The 23,244-nt window shown below is 27.8% G+C and overlaps 1 protein-coding gene across 1 annotated transcript in view; it reads left to right on the forward strand.

Annotated features, from left to right (window-relative positions):
- LOC136080636 (uncharacterized) overlaps positions 1 to 23,244 on the forward strand; it is a 184,705-nt gene that overhangs the window by 68,740 nt on the left and 92,721 nt on the right. The window contains exon 10 of the mRNA XM_065797540.1: positions 14,088 to 14,573. Within this exon, the coding sequence (XP_065653612.1) occupies positions 14,088 to 14,573 (486 nt within the window). The remainder of the gene's footprint in view (positions 1 to 14,087; positions 14,574 to 23,244) is intronic.

Raw genomic sequence — 23,244 nt, forward strand, 5'->3', positions numbered from 1 at the left:
TATTTTTTTTTAATTTTTAAATCTTTATTTAGTTAAGTACCTAGAATACAAATATATTCATAAGAAATTAAGTGGTAAATCCTTTTTTTTTTCCATATTTCGCCGTAAGTATATTATTGACAAGTTTTGTGAACCTAAGTATAACGGAAATTAAAATTAAAATAGTACAGGAAGGACTTCAACAAAATCGTACTGATCTTATCACTAAGCCCATACAAAGTGACTATTATATATTATGTTTAATATAGCTATATATTGATTAAAATTATACTTTAATATACTTTAAACTAGTATAAACTCAAGTTAAAATAAAATAAAAAGTCAACAAAAACAAGATGCGGCCTAATAACCAAAATTATTAGGAAAAAAATCTTTTGAAAGATATAGTAACAACAAATAAATAAGTCTCAAAATCTAACTAAAAACGGAGTTCTAGACAATTAGAGCAATCTGTGTCACCTTGTAAAACTGTAAGCCCTGGGTTTACAGTAGAATTTTATTTTTAAAAAAGTTTGTATTGATCTTTTATCTACTATATTTATAAAGAATACATGTAATTTTTGCATGGTTATTTCCTTTCATTATTTTATTTGGCAGCTATTTAAGACTTAATAAACGAAAAAACAAATAAGGTAGACATAATGCTTGTCTAAATAACATGCTTCAAAAGTACACAAAAACTGAATTTTTATTTCATTTAATATTCATTTTCATCCAAAGATTTTGAGTGTCTATAATTTTTTCATTTAATTATAAATCTTAATTTTAGTATAATATTTTAAAATATTAAATTTATTACATTAATTACACAAAATCGTTACACCTTCCCCCTCACTTCTGCAGCACAACCTATTTTATTAATAGCTGTTTGTTTCCTATAAGTATTTTTATATTTTGAGGTAATTAAACTTTAAAATTGAAAATAATAATTAAAAAAATAATAATTATAGACTACCAAATCTTTTTTTTGATGAAAATAAAATATGTCTACCATATATATATTTTATCTTTTACTTGTATAAAATAATAAAATTAAATAACTATGCAAAAATGGTTCCGCTGTTCTAATTTCAGATTTGAAAATGTTTCACTACTGGGTAATTATTCTTAAGTCACTATTTCAATCTTTGAAGTTAAATATTTAGAGAATGTATAAATATTTTTGATAGTTATTTCTGAATTGACTGATTAGTATAAATAGCAAAAGCATAATAAAAAAATAACAGTTTTTAAGAGTTACTGTTGAGCTCTGTCTAATTATTACAGAAGGCAGCTTTTTATAAAAATTAAAGATATCTATGTTAAACATATTGCGACAAAAGAAATATCTTGTTCTACCTTCATTTTTTGAAAAAATTGAGTTATTGATAGTGTTGTGTACTTCAGAATAGTGTTTTTCTACTGTATTGAAACCTAAATTATAAGTAAAAAAGTTGCGGAGAAAACATAGTTGTGAAAAACATTATATACCCCGTCTTTTAAAGTCTTTCTTTTTTAAATTGCTTTCTCTCAAAACTCAAAAATAAGGAGATAGAACGAGATAATTCTAACGTAGTAATAGGTTAATATTTTATAAGATTGAAATATTATAGATATTTTTTAATTATGTAGATAAAAAGCCCACGCCAATTTTTGAAAATAAAATTTTACTGTAAACCCAAGGCTTTAGCCATATTTTTATAGGATCATAAGGTAGTCATCAGCAAAAAAATTTACAACGTTTCATTTCCAAGAAATTTAAAAAAAGTAAAAACTATCCTACGTTTAAGCCTAGGCAAACCCCGAAATTTTATGGTGATATTGTTATTTCTGTTGCCTGGTATTAAAGGCACTGCTTTCTGCTTGATAAATTACATCCAAACTAAAGCAAGTTAATGTTTTTTACTACAAATAAAAGGAATTTTTTATCTTATTTAAATTTAATAGTTTATAATTTTAAAAGCCTTAAAAATCAATCAAAACTCCTAATATAAGGTGTTAATTACTATTATAAACTTATTTTCATCTATACAATTAATGTTATTTTTCATTATTTAAAAGTGTTACGCACGCCGCTCATGTTTAGATTTTTCTCAATTTTGGAATGTTGGTTCTTACATTTTATGAAGCATTTTTACACAAACTATTTATTACCCACTTAACCAATTAGAAGATTTTACGGATAAAATACATTTTAAAACAAGAAAACATTTCAGTTTCTTATATATTATAGCTGTGGCCTTATGCCCTCCACTTTAAAGATAATATATATTTTTTTTTTACATTGTCATACAATAAATGATTTTCTTGAGTAGCGGATGTGTAAAACGTAGATTTATATACTAAAAAGTGAATTAAACTAAGAAAGAATGTTTATATAAACTCTCAATATAGTGAGTAAAGTATGATTAATTCTAAGTAACTTGAAATTTTCCCCTGAACTTCTTTTTATAAAAAGAGGCAATGATTAATTTTACTTCTAACCTCGAAGGTAGCGATCTAACTATGCTATTTTTATAAGTGCAATGGAGGGGTTGAAAATGAGATGGTTTTTATCAAAAAAAAACTTTTTATTTTTCTAACAGAAAATTCAATAGCGGATATGTGTGAGTTTTGACTGTTAAAAATGTTATTTTTGAGACATGATATCTTAATAAAACTAAAGCGAAAAATTGAAAATCTGTTTGCACATATGTATATTAATGTATTATACTCCGGGTTTGACCGATAGGATTTGCATAAATCTTTTCAATAAAAAAAAGATATTCAGTTTTTCCACAATTACCATTTTTTACAAAAAATTTTGATGTAAATTTATGCTTTAACTGGATTTCTGCAGATGATTAGTGCTTCATGTAAAATCTATCGGTCGTCTGGAGTAAGAAAAACCACAAGTCAGTGACTTGAAGCTATTATGAAATCAACTCTAATTAAACTTGCAATACAACGCAGGCTGAAAGGCCTGATTTATGTGATTTCTTAAGGGAACTTGTATCTAACCACAAATAACACAAATTAGTGCTTGACTCATTTTAGTAATAAAGTGCCTTAAGGTTTTTCTGATATGTTCATGTTCAGGTTTTTCTGATATGCATGAATAATTAAGATAACTATTCTTTTCGTTTATAAGATAAGCTAAAGAAAATTTAAAAGAAATGGAAAGCTTAAAAAGAATCAATTTTGTTTTACATTAAACACAGGTGTTACCGCATTAGCAGATAGAAGAAAAGCGACTTTTTTCGATTATGCGATAAAAAATCGCACTCAACTTTTCTATAAAAGTTAACTCACAATAAACTGCCAAACGATTCGCTCCATAAAAATGACAGCATTACGATTACCTAACTAAATATTGCATTTGTAACTGAGCACCCCCGACTTCTTATCTAATTATTGCAAATTACCGCATTGCCGAAATTTACTGAATTGCGATAACGCTTCTGCTTAAATTACGTCGGAAAAAAGTTGTCGTTGAATTTTTGAATAGAAAAAGAGAAGAACATTTTTTTAGGTGACTGTTTAATAAAGTCAGAGTAACTAGGTACCTCCATGCCCACACAATTTTTTTTTTTTTTTTTGTTATTCACCTCCTCCAGGCCGAGAAGGCCACTACACAATAGGGAAAGCACAGCAAATTAAACGGCCCTTTGCCACAATTTAGTGGAAACTTTTCGAAATTTAAAATATTTTTTTTTAAATGCTTAATAATAAGTTGTTTTTTAATTTTAGGTTCTTAATGACAGATTTTTGGGCTGGACCACTAGCCACAGCACCAAATAAAGTATTCCATAACTTAGAACCTTCTATGGCAGTACAATTTGTTTTGAAAATAATAAACTCAATTCGCTCAATATTTTTTCTAGTTTTTATTTAAATATAATGATTTAATTTAAAAAATAATGAAACAAAGTAAAGTTTTTTGGAAAGCTCTTTATTTCGAGTTAAAACTTATGTTTACAGAAAGCAAAATTTAGTTCAAAGTCACAAACTTAAAGGTGGTGGTAGTGTGATAGTTTTCAAGGAAGTTGCCCCTCTTTTTTAAACTGGGTGAGTCGTTCGTAAAATTAACGACGAATTACATAACTGAGTAAGTTCGGTAAATTATTTTGACGGATTATATATTATTATATAAATTATACATACGGATTAAATTATCTTAAGAAAGTTTGCAGACCAGTTCGGTATGAAATGAAAAAAAAAAGTTTTATTAGGCTTCTAACTTTTTTTTTTAGATTAAAAGGTTAATTTTTAAAAATATTTAAATACAAAAATAACAACAATGCATAAAAAGCCAGGTTTATTTTTACATAATAAATTTTACTTGATAGAAATGATATTACCATACTCAATTATATATAATAAAATAAAACGGGTTAATTAAGTTAATTCTTGGATATGCAATAACTCGCTCGAAAACTAAGAAAGTTTGAAAAAAAGGTAAAAATTAGAACAACGACTTGCTATTAAAGACGAAACTACTTAAAGAATAAAATTGTCTGTTTCTTAAGTACTTTCAACCTTAGAATGAAGATGACAAAGTGATTGCGATTGTCAAGGTTCTAAATAAAGTGCAATAATTTGAAAATAATATCAGACCAATAAGGAATTCCCAGCAGCGATTTGTACGGAGAAAACATTGCCACTAATATTACCTTGTATCAGAAGTAACGAGTACGGTTTCAAGAAGTTTTCTGCAGCAATCAAAACTTTTTTCAAACTAACATTTGGTTAAATACTAAATAACAGTTATAAACAAGTCATTGCATGAAATAACTTTCAAATCCATCGAATTGTTCTAAAGAAAAAAACGAACTAGCAAAAATAAATATAAATTAGTTATGTAATACTGCATTTGAAACAGAAATTATTTTCTTTCAAAAAAACACAAAAAAAAAAATTTTTAGTGTTTTTTTTGGGCGTCCGTATCGGGCCAAGGATACCAAAACAGGTCCATTAATGATTAAAAATATTTATACTAATTAATAATAATACAAAAAAAAAGTATTAGTAATACAAATAAAGTTTTGCGTTGAAATACGAGCAATATAAAAAGTACCTTAAAATCCTTAGTAAATGGTCAAGAGACTCCAGTAAAGAAATGAACTTATTTTTTGCAGTTGTTCTTTACAACAGTGAAAAAGTTTTGAAAGCCTGATATGATTGCCAACCTTTAAATTATAATAATTTAAAAGTTGACAATTATATCATGCTTGTAAAAGCAATAAAAAAAAAACAACGAACATAGGGTCATCAACAACACAAAGAATCACAGCAGTTGAATGAATACTTGGTTAAAATTGCAATAAAAATTAGCAAATTTTATAATATGTGGAAAGCATCTATGAATGCATACGGCATGTTCTTGCATGGTGAGTCTAAGCGTATAGCAAAACAAGATGTACACAAAGTTCAGTCAAACAAGCAGAAGGTATGAGGTGAGATGCTAGATGGATAAAATTAATGGAGAATCTAGATTTGTGAAGCAAATAATTACAAAAAGTTTAGATTTTGTTAAAGGTTGTATTAAAGGGCAAATTGAAAAAATACTTACAAATGAAGTTTAAGTAAAAAGAAGTTGGACGGCTCATCTTGAAAAATTGGATGACTCATTTTGAAAATTTGCTAAATGAAGAGTTTGGTAGGATCAAGAAAGGTAAATAAGGTTAGAGGACCAGCAGAGTTGATAAAAAGAAGTAAAGGGAAACATACAAGGTAAAAAAAGATATTCAAAAGGCTCAGTTAGGCAAGTCTGATAATCTTTTTAGTGTATTGAGGACGTCTTTGAAAGCCTCAGGGATGTTGATGTTCATTAGGTATTAGATCTTTGCAATGAAATTGTACAAATATATAATCCAAAATTATTGTAAGCATAAAATCAAGCCATGGCTGTTCTAATTATTATACTTTTAAGGTACGCAATTATATCATGTTTTCAAAACTTTTTTACTGTTGTAAAGATCATCTGTTAAATGAAAAAAAAAAAAATTGGACGGTAAAAATTTGTAAATGCAATATGACTCTTTAAAGGGTTGTTTATACTAAACAATAAACCTGCTTGACCAAATAATGAATGTTTTAGAAAGAACTATTGCAATAACATATAACAACATAAGAAACAGCGTATTTATCAGTAAAATACTGTTTGTTTTTAGGTCAGAGATGGGGCAACAGACGTGATATTCATGATATTATAGCTTTTTATAAAAATATGACATTTATCAATTAAAACAAATTAATGATAGTAAAATTTTTGGAATAAAGGTTGGTGTGCCAGCAGGGTTCAGAACTAAGTCTTTTGCTTTTTATTGTTAAGCTCTAAAGAGTTTTGAATAGGTTTACCATGAGACCTATTCTAGTTTATTTGTGCTTGATTGCAAAATTATAAAAAAAACTCATACAAAGAGATCAGTGTTGGAAGAAATGGAGCTAAAAAGATGTCAAATAAAGAATGAGCTAGGTAAAAAATACTAGGGAGCGACCAAGTGGAACTTAAAAGTTCCACTTGGTCGCTCCCTAAAACTTAAAAGATGCAACACTTAAACAGTGACAGGTAAGGACAGAAGATGCTCAAGGTTATATAAACCGGAGGAACAGCATTATGAGAAACTGGTTTACAGGTAAATCATGTTTAAAATGTATACTTTTATTATTTGTAATTTTTTTGATGATTATCGGTAAATTTGGTTTAAAAAAATATTATAAAATTCTAAGAAACTACATACATTCATTCAATAAAAAAACTGCACTACTCATCTATTTAACAAATAGAAAACTGGAGATATGTTTTTCTCCATTTATTTTTTTAAACTTAAACAGTTATTTTCTTCCTGTAATTACTCTGTTTCTAGTATTTTGATGATTTGATATTTACTAAATGTGCACAAAATTATTTTACTCATATCATAAACATAATCTTTTCAAAAAATGTCAAAGAGGTAATAACGTAACAAATATTTTGTCTCTTTCAAAAGAGAAAAAAAATGCATATAGTTGCAGATAAATATTCATTTTCAGTCTAATTTGTATACTTAATTAACAATTTTAAAATACTTCATTAGATTAGTCAATTTTCTTTTTGGTGCAGTTGATTCACTATTACCAGCCAAAGTCAGTTTGTTACTTGTTAAATACTTGTTTGTACACCTCATAATTTAAGAGCACTGTATAGTGCTCTTAAATTATGAGGTGTACAAACAAGTATTTAACGAGTAACAAACCAACTTTGGCTGGTGATAGTGTAACAGCTATTAGCAGTCAAAGTTGCTATTACCAGCCAAAGCTATAGTAAGGGTTATACCAATATTCTAAAGATTTAATTATTTTTTTGAACAAATACCCACTAAATATACGCCAGAGAATTTTTGTCAACTTAAAACATGAAGTTTGTTATGGGTTTAGCATCATAGTTTAGAGCTATTATTCTAAAAGAACTTTAATCCCATTATTAGACGTGCAAGTGTAGGTATGTCCATTAAAATGTTTAAAAACTGTTACAATATTAGGCTTTTTACCAAAACTAACTGATATAATACTCAACAGTATCATTTCATCAGTATAAAATCAGAAAGTATTTTTTCTTCTATCAAGCTCATTACAACAAGTATATTCCTATTAAATGACCGGATTTTAAATAATTTATGCTTCTTGAAAGGATATTTAAAATAAATCAGACTAAAATTTGAATTTTAAAGAATTGATTTTTCTTGTTATTTCTTTATAAAACGAAGTTATTATTATTTTGATGTATTTTTTAAGCAGTTGAACAAACTAAAAATAATAAGCTATTTGTAAATAATAAAAAAGTCCTACAAAACAAAATAGTCATGTAATTTGAAACTTAAATCCAAAAGTTCTTTAATTTTAAAAACTATAAGGCATTTCAAAGTAATTTTAGAATGTGTCAAATTACACTAATAATGAATTTTTCTCTTACAGAATTACCGGCAATAAGAAAGTTCAGTAAATTTGGAATCCCTATACATTACCTCATAAGCACATTAAACTAAATAGACTCGTGTTAGAATACTTATCTATTTAGACAATTAGTCATAATAAAAAAATAACAAGTTAAAATATTCAACAACAAAAACAATAATTATGATTTATTTTCAAATTTATAGGTTCTGAAAATAAAAAATAATTTTTTTAATTTTCCATTGTTTCAAAAACTTGAAATAAATATGTGTTTATAATACATATTAGTTTAAATAACAGATAATTATTTGACCCTATTTTAAACAATATTGATATATTTTAAAATACAATCAATATGTGAATTAGTCTATGCTCCAAAACTGTCTGATGCAAAATGTTTTTTTAAAAACATTTTAACTTGTGTCTTATTCAAAGCTTGATTTGAATTCTGACTAGACCTGAATGAAAAAACTAAGGTATGACTAATTTTAGCTCAGTAAACTAGCTTATTTAGATTTAAAACTACTTAAATTTTAAACTACATGAACTATTTTATTTGTAAAAATAATATTATTGTTTAAAAAAGTTTATAAATATGTTAGATATTGATTACATTTTTTTAAATAATGTTTTAGATATTGGTAAAGACTTCCAAAAAGTTGCAAGATTGCATTATGTATCATAGAGTCACAGCAATCATTTAATTACAGTCCATCTGTTACTGCTCTGCAAAACTTTGAGTTTTCAAATTGAATCAAAAAAGTAATTCAAGATTTGATTTAAAAATAATAGAAAATCGAATCCCTATTTTTTTTTTCGGAATGGTTTTCTTTAGATATTTGGCGCTTTGGCACTATTACAACAATGTTACTTATCCTTAAATACCTTCCTAATCAATTGTTTAAAATGTTAACCAGTGCAAAAAGCACAGATATATAAATATATATATATATATATATATATATATATATATATATATATATATATATATATATATATATATATATATAAATATAAATATATATATATATATATATATATATATATATATACATGTATATATATGTAAATAAATATATTGAAATATATATATATATATATATATATATATATATATATATATATATATATATATATATATATATATATATATATATATATATGTATATATATGTAAATAGATATATTGAAATATATTACAGACATTATGTAATACTATTTATAATCTATTTTGTTACAAGAATATTTCTCTTTTGAGCAATCATTTATATAGTAATAATTACATAAATTAAAAACGACTAGTCCATAAGCCCATATCATTATTTAAAAATTAATTTATCGTATACTAAATATATATTATAAATACTAAATATAAATAACTATTATATATTTAAATATATTAAAATAACTTTGAGGGAGAAAATGCAGTGCATGTTCTCCATAAAAGTGGTTCAATATATCATGCTGTATTATGCACTGCATGATGCAGCGTGTAAATCTACAGATGCTGTAAAACATGTGTATATTTACACACTGCTTTATGCACTGTCCACCCTAACCTATCAATAGGTTGGGGTATCAAAATTGACTGATATATCAGTCAATATTGACTGGTTTGTTGGCTTAGAGCAGATTCTACATAATAGAGTGCTTATGATCTTAAAAGAACAGAGCAATTATATATATTTATTATATATATATAATTGTTCCTGTTTTTCTCTAAGAAATCATTCCTTCGGCTTTTTATTCGGGAAATCGTTCCGGTTTTTAAGAAATTGCTCCGATTTTTTAAGAAATCGTTCCTTTGCGGAAAAATAGGAACGATTTCTTTGGCGAAATCGTTCCTACGTTTTGTAAAATCGTTCCGTCAACATATTTATTATTATTATTATTATTGTTATTATTATTATTATTATTACTATTATTATTATTATTATTATTATTATTATTATATATATTGAACTATACATGAACAGTAAGTTTATCATTAACTAGCAAAACTAGTTTTTATAGAAGCATCGTGTAGCAGCCATGGAAAATGATGCGCTATGGTAACTGTTTTAGATGCCTGTCTATATTAGTTTTTAAATCTTTTACTGAGGTTGGATTAACTAATTTATCTGGCAAGGCATTCCATGCATTTGCTACACAGTTGTTAAAAAAGTTATATCGGATTTTGCACTTTTTGTTGATTTTACGATGGTACCGCAAAATCCATACCTGGGGAATATTTATTGGATTAATAAACCAGTTAACTAGCTTGACTTTATTCTCTAATTTAAAATTCTGAATAAGGTCCTAGCGTTTTCATCGTTTGCATAGAAAGGTGAGACCGAGTTTAATGCATCTTGATTAATAATCAAAAGGCTTCATTTCTTCCGGTACTTTTGAACACGCCGTTGAATGCTTTTATTTACAGAAATATTCTTTTCTAAATAAGGACACCAAGAAACCTAGTGGTTATGAAAAGATCTAAAAGTGGACGTAACGTAAAATTTTGATTATAATACGCACTCGAGTATAACACGCACCCACATTTTTTCGGAATAAAATGTGAAAAAAAATTGCTTATTATAATAATCAAGTGCGTATTATAATATTTCTTTAAACATGCGGATAAATTACGGAGTAAAGATGTGAGCAGATGTGCTATACGTTTGTTCAGTGTTTAAAAGCAACTGTTTTTTTGATCTCGAGTATAATAAGCACCCAAATTTTTTCGGAATAAAATGTGAAAAAAAAGTGCGTATATTAGTTGTATATAACTTTTTCCAGAATTGCGCATCTCTGCTTATAAAGCTGTGTTTTAGATTACCAGGCATTTTGTTAGTCTTGGCTGCAGCAATTTTGTTTTTGGTCATTGGAAATTAAAACGCCAAGGTCTCTTTCTAAGGTTCTTCTAAGGTTGATTCAAGTTGAATTTTGTTGAGAATTTTATTTGAGCCACAATCATCAATAAAGTATTGGCGTGGAGTGGATTTAGGTTGAAATACAGTATTTTGCATTTCCTAATATTTATTTCCATGAGCCATTCTTGAACCCAATTAACAATGTTGTCAATATCAGCTTGCAGACAAAGTTAATGTTTTTCAGTGCTGACTACACTAAGAAATTTTTTTTCTTCTGCATACATTTTGAATATATGCTAAAACTTATACTGCCTAATAAAAAATGCCAAAATTTATATTGAGTTATAATTTTCAAAGTTAGTATCAAAGCCGCAAAAACACATTAACAAATAATCATCATTGAATTTGTTAAACATGCAACTGTCATAAAGTGAAAAAAGCCTCCCTATATAGAATCACAAATATTAATTTGTGAAAACTTACTAATTACTTAGTATTTTATTTGTTCAATCCTGATAAGTACTTACTAAATACCTAATAGGAATACTCAGTATTCATCAGATTAATCGGAACTTATTAAATTTAGCCGTATCAGGCAAAAACTTAACAGAATTAGTCGGAATAGCTTGCACTTAACAGGATTAATAGACACTTAAACAGTTTCTGAGTAATATTAGCCGGATTTTTTTCTTGGTTGTAATTTAAAATGACTGTTAAGGATGATGCTATTCTAACATTTTACATTTTCGAATAAAATTTCCAAAGAAATAACTTATTTAATAAATGTATATTCCATTTTAAAATACTATAATACCTTAAATAGAGATTTAAACTTTTAAAATAAATGAAAAAAATACTATATCATTTTGTCCTAAATCTTACAAAATAATAACAAAATGCTGAAACTGTTTTGATCTTGACAAGCACTGTCTCGCTTTGAAAAAACTCCGTTCTATGTCGGATATATTTATGAATAGGTATATTGTTCATTTTTAATATTTCACTTTTTGGTCTTATATAACTAAAATTGGCGTAGTAAATTTTATTTACATTTATTTTAAACATATTGTATACCATATTTTATACACATGTTTACTTAGTAGCTATATTGCCGGCTATGTAGTACCTATGTAGTACGTAGTGCAGTAGCTTTGAGCGGACTATCACATAATTCCTAAATGCACACATAGCTATTAAAAAACATGTTTTTATTTAGTGGGTAATGACACATTTTAACTTATCGCTAATTATTTTGCAAGCTTTATAAAATAAATTAATAATAACTTATTGAAATGGGTTTACATTAGGTTCAAATTGGTTTTTTAACCATAACCATGGTTACTAAATATAAAAATTATTATTAAAAAGTTAGAGTAAAACACTATAGAATGAAATAGACGACGTAATAAAGACATGTGGCTTATTATATTATTTGTGAATGTTATAAATGTTTTCAAGCGTTAATATAATTCGCTTATATTTAGGACATAAAGCAAAACATTAAATAAGTTTTTCAAGAATTTTTACAATATGATAGGAATTGACGATAATTTATCTTTATAAAAATATCTTTATATATATATATATATATATATATATATATATATATATATATATATATATATATATATATATATATATATATGTATATATATATATATATATATATATATATATATATATATATATATATATATATATATATATATATATATATATATATATATATATATACATTATATATATATTTCTATATTTATCTATATTTCTTTATCTTTATATTAATAAATATAAAGATATAAGAAATATAGATATATTTCTTATATCTTTATATTTGACTATCTTTATAAAGAGGGCCGCCGCAAATACGTCTTCTTTGGACGCCACCAACGCTAAGTATGGTCCTGTTTATCTAAATTATAGCTGCCCTTATTTTCTTTTTTAATGAGTTAGGCAAATCAAGTAAATTTCAAGTCGTTTTTAAATTAAAAAACTGTAGGATTTACTGGTTTTGCATATACCAGGTAAAATGATTTTCTAAGCAGTCCTGGGTAAATGGCAATATCTTTATAAATTTATTCTTGAATCTTTGCGGTGTTTTGAAATTTTTATTAATAAAATAGTTGTACTTATATTCTTTAAAAATGACATCCGCACATCCACTAAAAAAAAAAAAGTACAAGTTTGATCGCAAGGATGATTAATTGAACTGGAATTATTACTGCCTGTCAATATAATGATTTCCATATTACTTGGTTGATGGCACCTATACCAATAATAGCGCATTCAATTTTCAATCCTATTTATCAATATATGTTTTTTATAGTCAGAATAATGTTTTTCAAAACACTGATGTTTACAGCAATATATTGTTATATTGACAATTGTTTAAGAATTAAATTTTTTTAAGAAGTTTTCATGCCATTCACTTTAGTTACTTAATATTTTAAAAATATTTCACAAAAACTTAAAAGAGATTATTACTTTAAGAAGGTTTTTCTGTCCGCGTTTACGTTTTTTAAAATGTATTGCAAATTTGTAATTTACAATATATTTTAACAAATTTTAAAACCTGTTTATGAATTTCAATTATAGTATAAAATAGTAAAGTTGAAAATATTACTACATAACTAGTAGTTTTTGGAAAGGGTGTCAACATTTTGGGGTTTTTTTTTTTCCGTCTCCAACATCGCAATTTTTTGCAAAGACTTCTCTATTGGCATTTTAAGTTTTAAAAATGCAACTTAGCATGGGCATCCACATGATTCCCTAATGAATACTTGGGCACCCATATGGGCGCCCAGGTAAACAAGTGCATGCTTTCTTTACATGCATTAAATCTTTAAGACAATTCATTTAGCTTTTAAAGAAAATATCCATATTAACAACTTTTGTGTTAGGATTTGAAATAAAGTAATGCATCATGGCTTAAGATTATTATGTTTTGATTTAGCAGCTATGTTAAAATTTACTTGAAATATTTTGTTCTTGACACTTTTTTCTAGATAGTGTAGTTATTGCTGTTATTTTTTTAAACTAGATTATTATTTTTTTAATTTTCTTATTGTTGTTCATATTATTTTACTTATCCAGATTCCTTAAATTTTTTTTTTCGTTAATTACGTCTTTGTTAGTAAATGCTTTTAACAAAAATGTTTGAGAATAGTTTCAATGGATGTACACACATTAAAAAAAAAACTAAACAATTCAATAATGATTTATTTTGTGCAGCAGTTTTTGAATTGAGTTATGAAATGTTTTAAAAACGAATAAATTAAACAAAACTTGGATTGTAACAAAAAAAGTTTAAAAGGTAATAAAAGCAATGCTATTGATTTTTTTTAGAAGTTAATGAACTGGTTATAGAGAAAGAGTTTTTGTTGGTAAAAAATACATTGATAACAACTTTGTCATCATTGGAGAATGCTTATTCAGTTTCTTTCATGATAAAACCTAAGTCTTATTCAGCCGTATGGGCTAATGTTATTCATTTAACTATTGACGAAGATAAGAATGATTTTGGGAGAAGAATTCCTGGAGTATGGTTTGCACCAGATAGATTAGGAGCGTTGGTAATAATATCTGCAGTTAATAATGACTCTAATTATTATTTTTATACTGAAATACTACCATTAAACGAGTGGTCCACTATAAACATTTCTCAAAATATGTGCAATGGAGTTTATATGTTCACGTGCTACATTAATGGCAAGCTCATTCATAATGTTGAAAACAAAAGTCCAAAATCTTTTAAAAATGTTAAGGTATATGTAGCAGATCCATGGTATAATGCTCAAGATGGTTCTATTAAAGAAATCAGAATTAAAAACGGTAAGGATAGTAAGATTACTTTGTTATTTTGTATTATAAATTATACTTTTTTTATAAACTCTATATTTCTACCTTTGTATTCATTAATAGTAAAGACTTTATTCAGTCTAAATCAAACTAATCATATGATTATATAAATCTTATGCCGACTTGATTTGTTCTTAAAATGTTTTTTTCTCCCCAGTTCTGAACTAAACAGGTTTATATAAATATATTATAAATAGATCTAAATGGATTCAAACCAAAGAAACTTTAAAGTATATAGGTGAGATTTGATAAGTCTAAATCAATTGTTTAAACCATGATTCAAATTATTTTAAAAATGTTGTTTTAAACCAAATAGATAAAAAAACTTAAAAAAAAATGTTAATGGGCTATTAATACGAGTTTAATAGGAACATCAACACGTTGCGTACGGAAGACGAGTATACTTGTTGAACGAAACTCTCCTTGGGTACGGAGGACGAGTATACTCGCTTGAGTTTAAATGCTAATAATTTTTTATTCTGAAGGTTTAATTTTCTAAAATTGTTTTTAAAACTTGAGTTAAACATCCGTCAGTTTAGTTTTTACGTGAGAAAATATGTAATTGAAAATATTTTACTTTATCTCTAATTTTATATAAAAAGAGAACTTTTTACGGTTTTAATGAGTAAGATATTGTAAGTATTCATATATAAGGTTTTTTTTCAACTATTTATTCTTTGAAAAAAATACTGATTCAAAGGTAATATTTTTATAAACGCATTATAAATCATCTGCATCGCAGATGATGTATAATGCTTATATTGTTATCTTGTTGTCTTTTTTGTCAGGTCGGGTTAACCTGCTAATGGTAACATGAAACCCAGTACAATCTGCTTGATGTTCTGCTGCCTTATAGGATACACCTTTTTAGGCCAAGGTTAAGAGATGTCAACTCCAACATGAAACACCCCCTGTCGTAGCTCTTAGTTGAGTGAAGGCTAGAGATGGTGTCTTGATAAAAATACTCATCTTGGGCAGATGTTAAATGCATCCGGCTTACTGTCTTGTAGAAGGTCTCCAAGGCAAAGACTTAGGGGGTAAAAAGATTCTATCTGTTGACCAGCCTCGCACCCTTCTCCATCTATTAGGCTGGCGCAGATGTATTTTTAATACATTGTTTCCAATTTAGGATGTTGAATGCTGGATCTTCTTGACTCAGTGCATGGGTTTTGCTTGTCTCAGGTTTCTCAAACTCTGTGGTAGCTCTCAGAGAGAGGCTGATTCCATCAACAGTTGAAAAATATCAATGTATTAACAGTGCCATGTTACGCATCGATGGTGTCCTTATTTGTACTTTTGGTGTGCATTGCGGAGGCCACATTTGGAGCCCTTTGTTACAGCTTAGGGTGTATGAATAGTAATGAGGCAATTGGTTGGGCTATTAAACAGTGTTTAGAGTACTATTTATGCTTTGAGTCAAGTTCTTCAACACACTTAAAAATGAATAAAGTACCAAACTATAAAACACAAAAAACTATCATCATCATCAAGTGCTCTAAATATATCATTCACTTAAATGCGTGGTCCTCGAAGAAACTTTTCTTTTGTTGAGTCTTATCTCTTGCAAAGTTCACCAGACCTACTTGCTCTATGTGAGACTAATTTAAGTTTGGCTGTCTCATCTTGCGATCTTCTGTTGATGGTTATCTTCTTTTAATTCGTAAAGACTCCAACAGTCACACGCTTGGCCTGGGCATTTACATTCGTAAGAATTCACTCATTCGTAAGAATTCACCCATTTTTCGTGAAACTAGGTTTGAATCAGCAGACTATTCTTTTATGTGCTTTCATATAGCACCACTTCACTCTATCGCTTTTCTCTTTGTTCTATATCGCTCTCCTTCATATCAAGACTGCACTCTATTTGATGTTATTTCTGATCAAATTGACTAAGCCCTCTCTTTTTATCCATCAGCTAATATAGTTGTTGTCGGTGAATTTAATGCTCACCACTCCGAATGGCTTGGCTCTAGTGTCACTAATTCTACAGGCATTAAAGCCCACAAATTTTGCTTTTCTCAATCCCTTACTCAAATAGTAAACTTTCCAACTCACTTTCCGAACAACCCGAATCATTTACCTTCTCTATTTGACTTTTGTCTTGTTTCTGATCCTCGTCAGTGCTCAGTCTATCCACATTTACCCTTAGGTGCTTCTGATCACAGTTTGATCTCTCTAAAACTAATATCTTATTCTTCTTCATCATCTGAATACCCCTATTAAATTAACTCTTACAACTACAGAAAAGCTGAATGGGATTCTTTCCGTGATTTTGTTTGTGATGGCCACTGGATAGAAATCTTTGGTCTTCCTGTCAACAAATGCGCTTCTTACATAGCTTCATGGATTCAGGCTGACATGGAATCTTTTGTATCCCCTCGACAATTTCAGGTCAAGCCTCACTCTCCTCCATGGTTTTCCACTGTGCTGCTGCGATTGCCAATCGAAACTTTCATATCTATCAGCAAAACAAATCTCCGGAAAACAGACGTGTGTTTATTACTGCTAGAAACTATTGTAAAAAAGTTTTGTCTAACGCCAATGCCAGCTATTCTCAGGTCATGATATCTCGGCTCTTATCTCAAAAATTAGGCTCTCGTAACTTCTGGAGAATTTTTAATAGAAATAATAATAAGAGCAAATCTTTAATTCCACCTCTCTTGTTTGGTTCAGATTTTATCACCTTACCTAAAGAAAAAGCTGAATTGTTTGCTAAAAACTTCTCATCAATATCATCTCTTGATTCCACTAGTTGAGTTCCACCTGATATTGCCAACAAACAGATTGATCCATTGTTTGGCATTCGTATCACTCCAGCTTCATATCTATAGTGATTTCCTGCCTAGACTCTTCTGCAGCTTGTGGCCCGGACAACATACCTGTTGTTGTCTTGCAGAAGTGTTCTCAGGAGCTGTCGTCTATAACTATTCAACAAATGCTCATCTGAGTCTTGTTTTCCAGCCTGCTGAAAAGTGGCGTCTGTTATTCCTATGTTCAAAAGTTCTGGAGAGCAATCTGATTTGTCTAACGACCGTCCCATTAGACTTCTTTCTATCATAAGCAAGGTTTTTGAATCTTTAATTAACAAACACTTAATTTCTCATCTTGAATCTAGTAACTTACTTTCTGACCTTCAACATGGATGGTCAGAGAGTAAGTTATTAGATGCAAAGTTTATTAGACGAAAGTAAGTTTATTAAATTCTTCTCGTTCTACAGCTGATATGCTAACAATAAAAACTGATAGGTTTTATTGTGCATTAGATAAAGGTGGAGAGGTAAAGACCATCCCTTTTGACATTTCAAAAGCTTTTGATAAAGTTTGGCATGCTGGACTTCTCCATAAACTTTCTTTTTATTGTGTATCTGGTAACATCTTTATAATTATTGAATCGTTTTTTTCCAATTGTAGTATAAAAGTTGTCCTCAATGAACATCACTCTTCTTCTTATTCTGTAACTTCAGGGGTTCATCAAGGTTCTATCCTTGGCCCTATACTCTTTTTAATTTACATTAATGATCTTCCAGATATTTTCACATCTAAGGTGGTATTGTTTGAAGATGATAAAACCATTTATTTTTGTTGTGATAAGAAACCAACACTATCTGATGCTACAGCATGAGGCTCACACTGGCTGGTGAACTTCAATATAGATAAAACTCAATTTTTTTCAGTCAATCGTTATCGCAACAACTAGATCTTCCTATATTTATAAACAGTGATGTACTCGATGAGTCATCAATTCTTCATCTTTTAGGATTAACACTTACTTCCGATCCTTCTTGGAAATCATATATCAAATCAGTCGCAAAGTTAGCATCTGCTATGGTTGCATCTCTGTATCGAGCTCGACACTTTCTTACTTTTGATTCTAGTCTCTATCTCTATAAATCCTAAATCCGGCCTTGATTGGAATACTGTTGCCATATCTAAGGTGAAACCTTTAATGATGCCCTTTCTCTTTTAGACAAGGGGCAAAAACGCATTGTAAATATAGTTGAACCTGCTCTTGCAGCCAACCTCCAACTGTTATCACATCATCGTAATGTTGCTTCTCTTTTACTTTTCTACAAATTCTATAATGAACACTGCTCTAAAGAGCTAGCGTCTCTTGTGCCATCTATTAAAATTCATTCTCCTGTTACGTAACAGGATAATGAAACATAAAATAGGTAAACATGAAAAAGGTAAACATAAAATAGGTAAACATAAAATAGGTAAACATAAAATAGGTAAACATAAAATAGGTAAACATAAAATAGGTAAACATATAGGTACACATAAACAAATAGGTAAACATAAAATAGGTACACATAAAATAGTTGGTAAATAGTTGGCCCGATCAAAATAACCAACTGTTAGATACAGATGGGCCGATAGTCGGCTTTTTAGTTGGTACCGTGGAAAAAACGTTACGCTTTTACCAATACTTAGCCAACTGTTTTAGCCAACTGATGGCCAACTAACGGCCCAACAGTTTTTTACTGTTAAATAAACAGTTGGCTAACAGTTGGTACCATTACCGGCCCAACTATATCATTTTTTTCGTAATTATTTATTTTCGCTTTTGCACTTAAATCGAAAGTGGAAAAGTTATAAGTCTTCAAGTTTCGAGTATTAGTTATTAATAAAGCATAACTTTTATTATAACCCCTAGTTTTTATTTAATGGTGATTGGTTGTCCGGTTTACGCATCGAAGTTGTGTATCAGGTTTTACAGGCAAACAGTACTACTAACAAAATGTTTTATTATTTATAAGTAACTTCGTTGAATACAAAATATAAACATATTTTTTATCATCCTATTTATATTTCTAAAATATTAAAGGAAAATCATTATTTACAAATAAAAAACTTCAAATAAATATTCATTTAATAGTAGTTCATTTTGTTATAAGATTTGAAATTATTATTGGCAGTTTTAATTAAAAACACTAGTTTAATACTGTAGTATTTTAAAATGTTACGGTTTATTATAAATTATAAATGATAAATTAGGATAAATGAGATAATTATTATAAAACCCAAGTTAATTCACAAAATAAAATAAAAACTAAATATTTTCTTCATTCATTAACAGCAACTGATTTTTTATTAGTATGCTCTTCGCCCGTCTATTTATTCGACCATCACCCTGATCGATTGCTCCTTGAAACCATCTCGAAAAGATCGGGTAAAAATCTTTATCCTTAGATTTTGGATATTGAGTTCCTTCTGTCGCTTTAAGAATAAAAAATAAAAGTTTCAAAAAAATGTTTCATTAAAATAAATAATAAAAAAATATTTATTATATATATATATATATATATATATATATATATATATATATATATATATATATATATATATATATATATATATATATATATATATATATATATATATATATATATATATATATTTTAACAACTTTAAAAAGTATTCTACACAATAGAGTGCTCAATGCTCTTAAAAGAACAGAGCAATTATATATTAGTAGAAAATCACTTAACTAATCTTTTTCCATTTGACACCGTGTTTCATCAACAAAGATTCATCAGAAATCTTGTATATTGCATATATATACATATATATACAATATACAAGACAAATTCCAATATACTTTTTAAGACGCGCTTAGCTTAATAGTAAATCATAGTTTACACTGGCATTTAGATGTCACTAGTGGTATTAATATGTTTAAGACACTAAAGAAAAATATAATATCCAAATTCACGACAAATGATAACACTGGCAATTGTCATTTGTATTGACATTACATTTTATTCTATCTTGGTGATTTAAAAATATAGCATCTCTTATATTATAGTTGCCTTAGGTTAAAGAATCGAAATGAACATACCTACTAATACTTACAAACTAAGCATTTTACAACAAAATGATAACTTCGCAACTTGATCTTGCCCATTCCTGTTGCCATCATCTTACTCGAAGATCCATTAAGATTGCATAAAATGCTGAAGTTTTTTGAAAACATGGCCCCCAACACTCGTCGTACGTATTTTGCGAGCTCAACTTTACCGCCTGCAGAACGCAGATACTCCACCTAAAAAAAAATTCTGCTACATATTACTATTTTTTTTAATTGAGTAATTAAATGTTCAAGGTAAATTAAATCTAATGCAGGTATTATATAACTAAGGTATTATAAAATATATCTTACTAAATTTTATGTATAATCTTACAGCTAAACGATAATTTTAAAACTTATTAAAATCCTCGATCTTATAAAATAATAGTTACTATCCATCTTGTAGATTGGTAGAACAAAGAGATATAAAAAATAACTTTTAATTACATAGACAGCCATCTCAGATTTCATTTGCAACTTAAGGTTAAGCACCTCCAAATCTTCTTTACTTTTCATTGGAAGGCCTGGGGGAACATCATCTCTTCATTATTCAAGAAACTTTTAATTTCTGTAAACTTTTTTCTGTGCTCGAGTTCTGTTAATCGTAACTCCAATGCTGCTAACTTCTCTATAAACATAAATAACTGAATATAAATGCATCTGACTGGTTTCAAAAATACTTTATATTAAATTGAAGACAAAACTGGATTTAGACGTTATGGAGTTGAGACATTTGGAGTTAAAGTTTTAATGTTATTTATCCACAATACTTATTGCTGTGAGTTAACAAAATATTGTGGGTTAACAAAATTTTGTGATTTAACAAAATATTATTGTGGGTATACAATGTATGTATTAGTCACAAATGTAATGTATACCAAGTAGTTAAAAAAAAAAAGTTTAACCAAAACCATACCTTCCTGATCCAAAAAATCTTGAACAGTTTTTCATTGTTTTTAGAAGTTGATGCCCCTTAAAAGAAAAAAAAATAAATAAAAAAATATATGTATATATATATATATATATCTATATATATATATATATATATATATATATATATATATATATATATATATATATATATATATATATATATATATATATATATATATATATATCTATATATATATATATATACATATATATATATATATATAATATGTAAACTTGCATTTAAAAATACTAATAACTTAATTTAGTTGAAAAAACAATTTATGTAGATAGTATAAAGACATACCTTCTGATCCACTCCTAAAATCCACATTGCCTGAAAACAATGCAACTAACAAAACATGTATACAATTTTAAAAATGGGATTTAAATTGAACATTAAAACATTAAAATTACACTATTTTTTACCTCCAGTATTATTAAATGCTGAACATCTCTCATCATCGGATTCATCAGGGAATTGTGGAAGCACAGAATTTGATTTCAATCACCTTCCAGGATTTGATTTGATAGACCTTGTATTAAACATATATAAACATATATTAAAAAAAATAAACTTATAATTTTAAATAAAAAACAAAACAACTTATATAGATAGTATAAAGACATACCTTCCTGCTCCACTTTTATTCCCTGAAAACGACACAACTAACAAAACATGTATACAATTTTAAAAATGGGATTTAAATTGAACATTAAAACATTAAAATTACACTATTTTTTACCTCCAGTAATATTAACTGTTGAATCTCTCTCATCATTAAATTCATCAGGGAATGGTGGAAGCACAAAATTTGATTTCAAACACCTTCCGGGATTTGATTTGATAGACCTTGTATTAAACATTATTTTAAAACATCAAGAAGTACAGTTTCTCTCAATACAAATAAATATTACAATAATTTTTAATCGTTATAGTTTGTATAAAATTGTTACTATTGACGTCAGCGGTTGAATGGCTTCTTTTGATTTTTAAATTTTAAAAATGGCGTCCAAAACATAGTTTTTACATATTGGCCTTCATCAAGGTTAATTCCGCCGTTTCGCGCAGAGCACATGTTGTTTTGTATTTCTAGTGCTTCTCTAATTTTTCTTTCTAACTTTTTATTTTCTACCTTTAACGTTCTTGTTTTTTCCAAAATAATATTTTCTTTGCAAAAGGTTTTATGAAATTCTAATGCAGATTGATTGATTTGTTTTCATAAATGCTCTTCTGATGTTGATGCATCCGCGGATTTACCTGCATTTTTGTGTTTCACCTATGTAAACTTTGGAGCAGTTGCATTCTATTATATAGGTTCCAGGTTGGCTGTTACTTGGTAGTTTTGTTTTGTTTTTTGATGTTAATAAAGATCTTAAATTTGGGTTTGATTTAAATACTGCTCTGTACCCTGCTTTTCGGAATATTTTTCGAAATTTTGGTGCCTGGTACCCAAGGTAAAGACACTACAGGAATATTGTTGCATTCTGATGGAATTTTGTTTTTATTTTGTCTTTTTTGATGAAATTGGTGTGTAATTTTCCTCAATAGCTTTTCATCGTACCCATTTTCAATGAACATGTCAATTAAAAAATTTATTTCGTTTTGCAAATGATGTTTACTACAGATGGAGTAAGCTCTGTGAGAAAACCTTTAAATATAGCTGTTAAAATATTTGGATCGTAATTTGAATGCGGTTTAATTTGAATGTTAGTGATTGCCTCTTTTCGATATGCTTATATCATTGTTACCTTCATTGAAACAATGAGATTCACGAAATGGAAAATTCAGGACCAATCGGACTTTCTTTCATGGTTTTTCTCGCGGAATCTTTTCTACAATTCCATTAAAATAATGCAATT

The sequence above is a fragment of the Hydra vulgaris genome, chromosome 05 (genome assembly GCF_038396675.1).
Source record: "Hydra vulgaris chromosome 05, alternate assembly HydraT2T_AEP".
Taxonomy (NCBI): Eukaryota; Metazoa; Cnidaria; class Hydrozoa; order Anthoathecata; family Hydridae; genus Hydra; species Hydra vulgaris.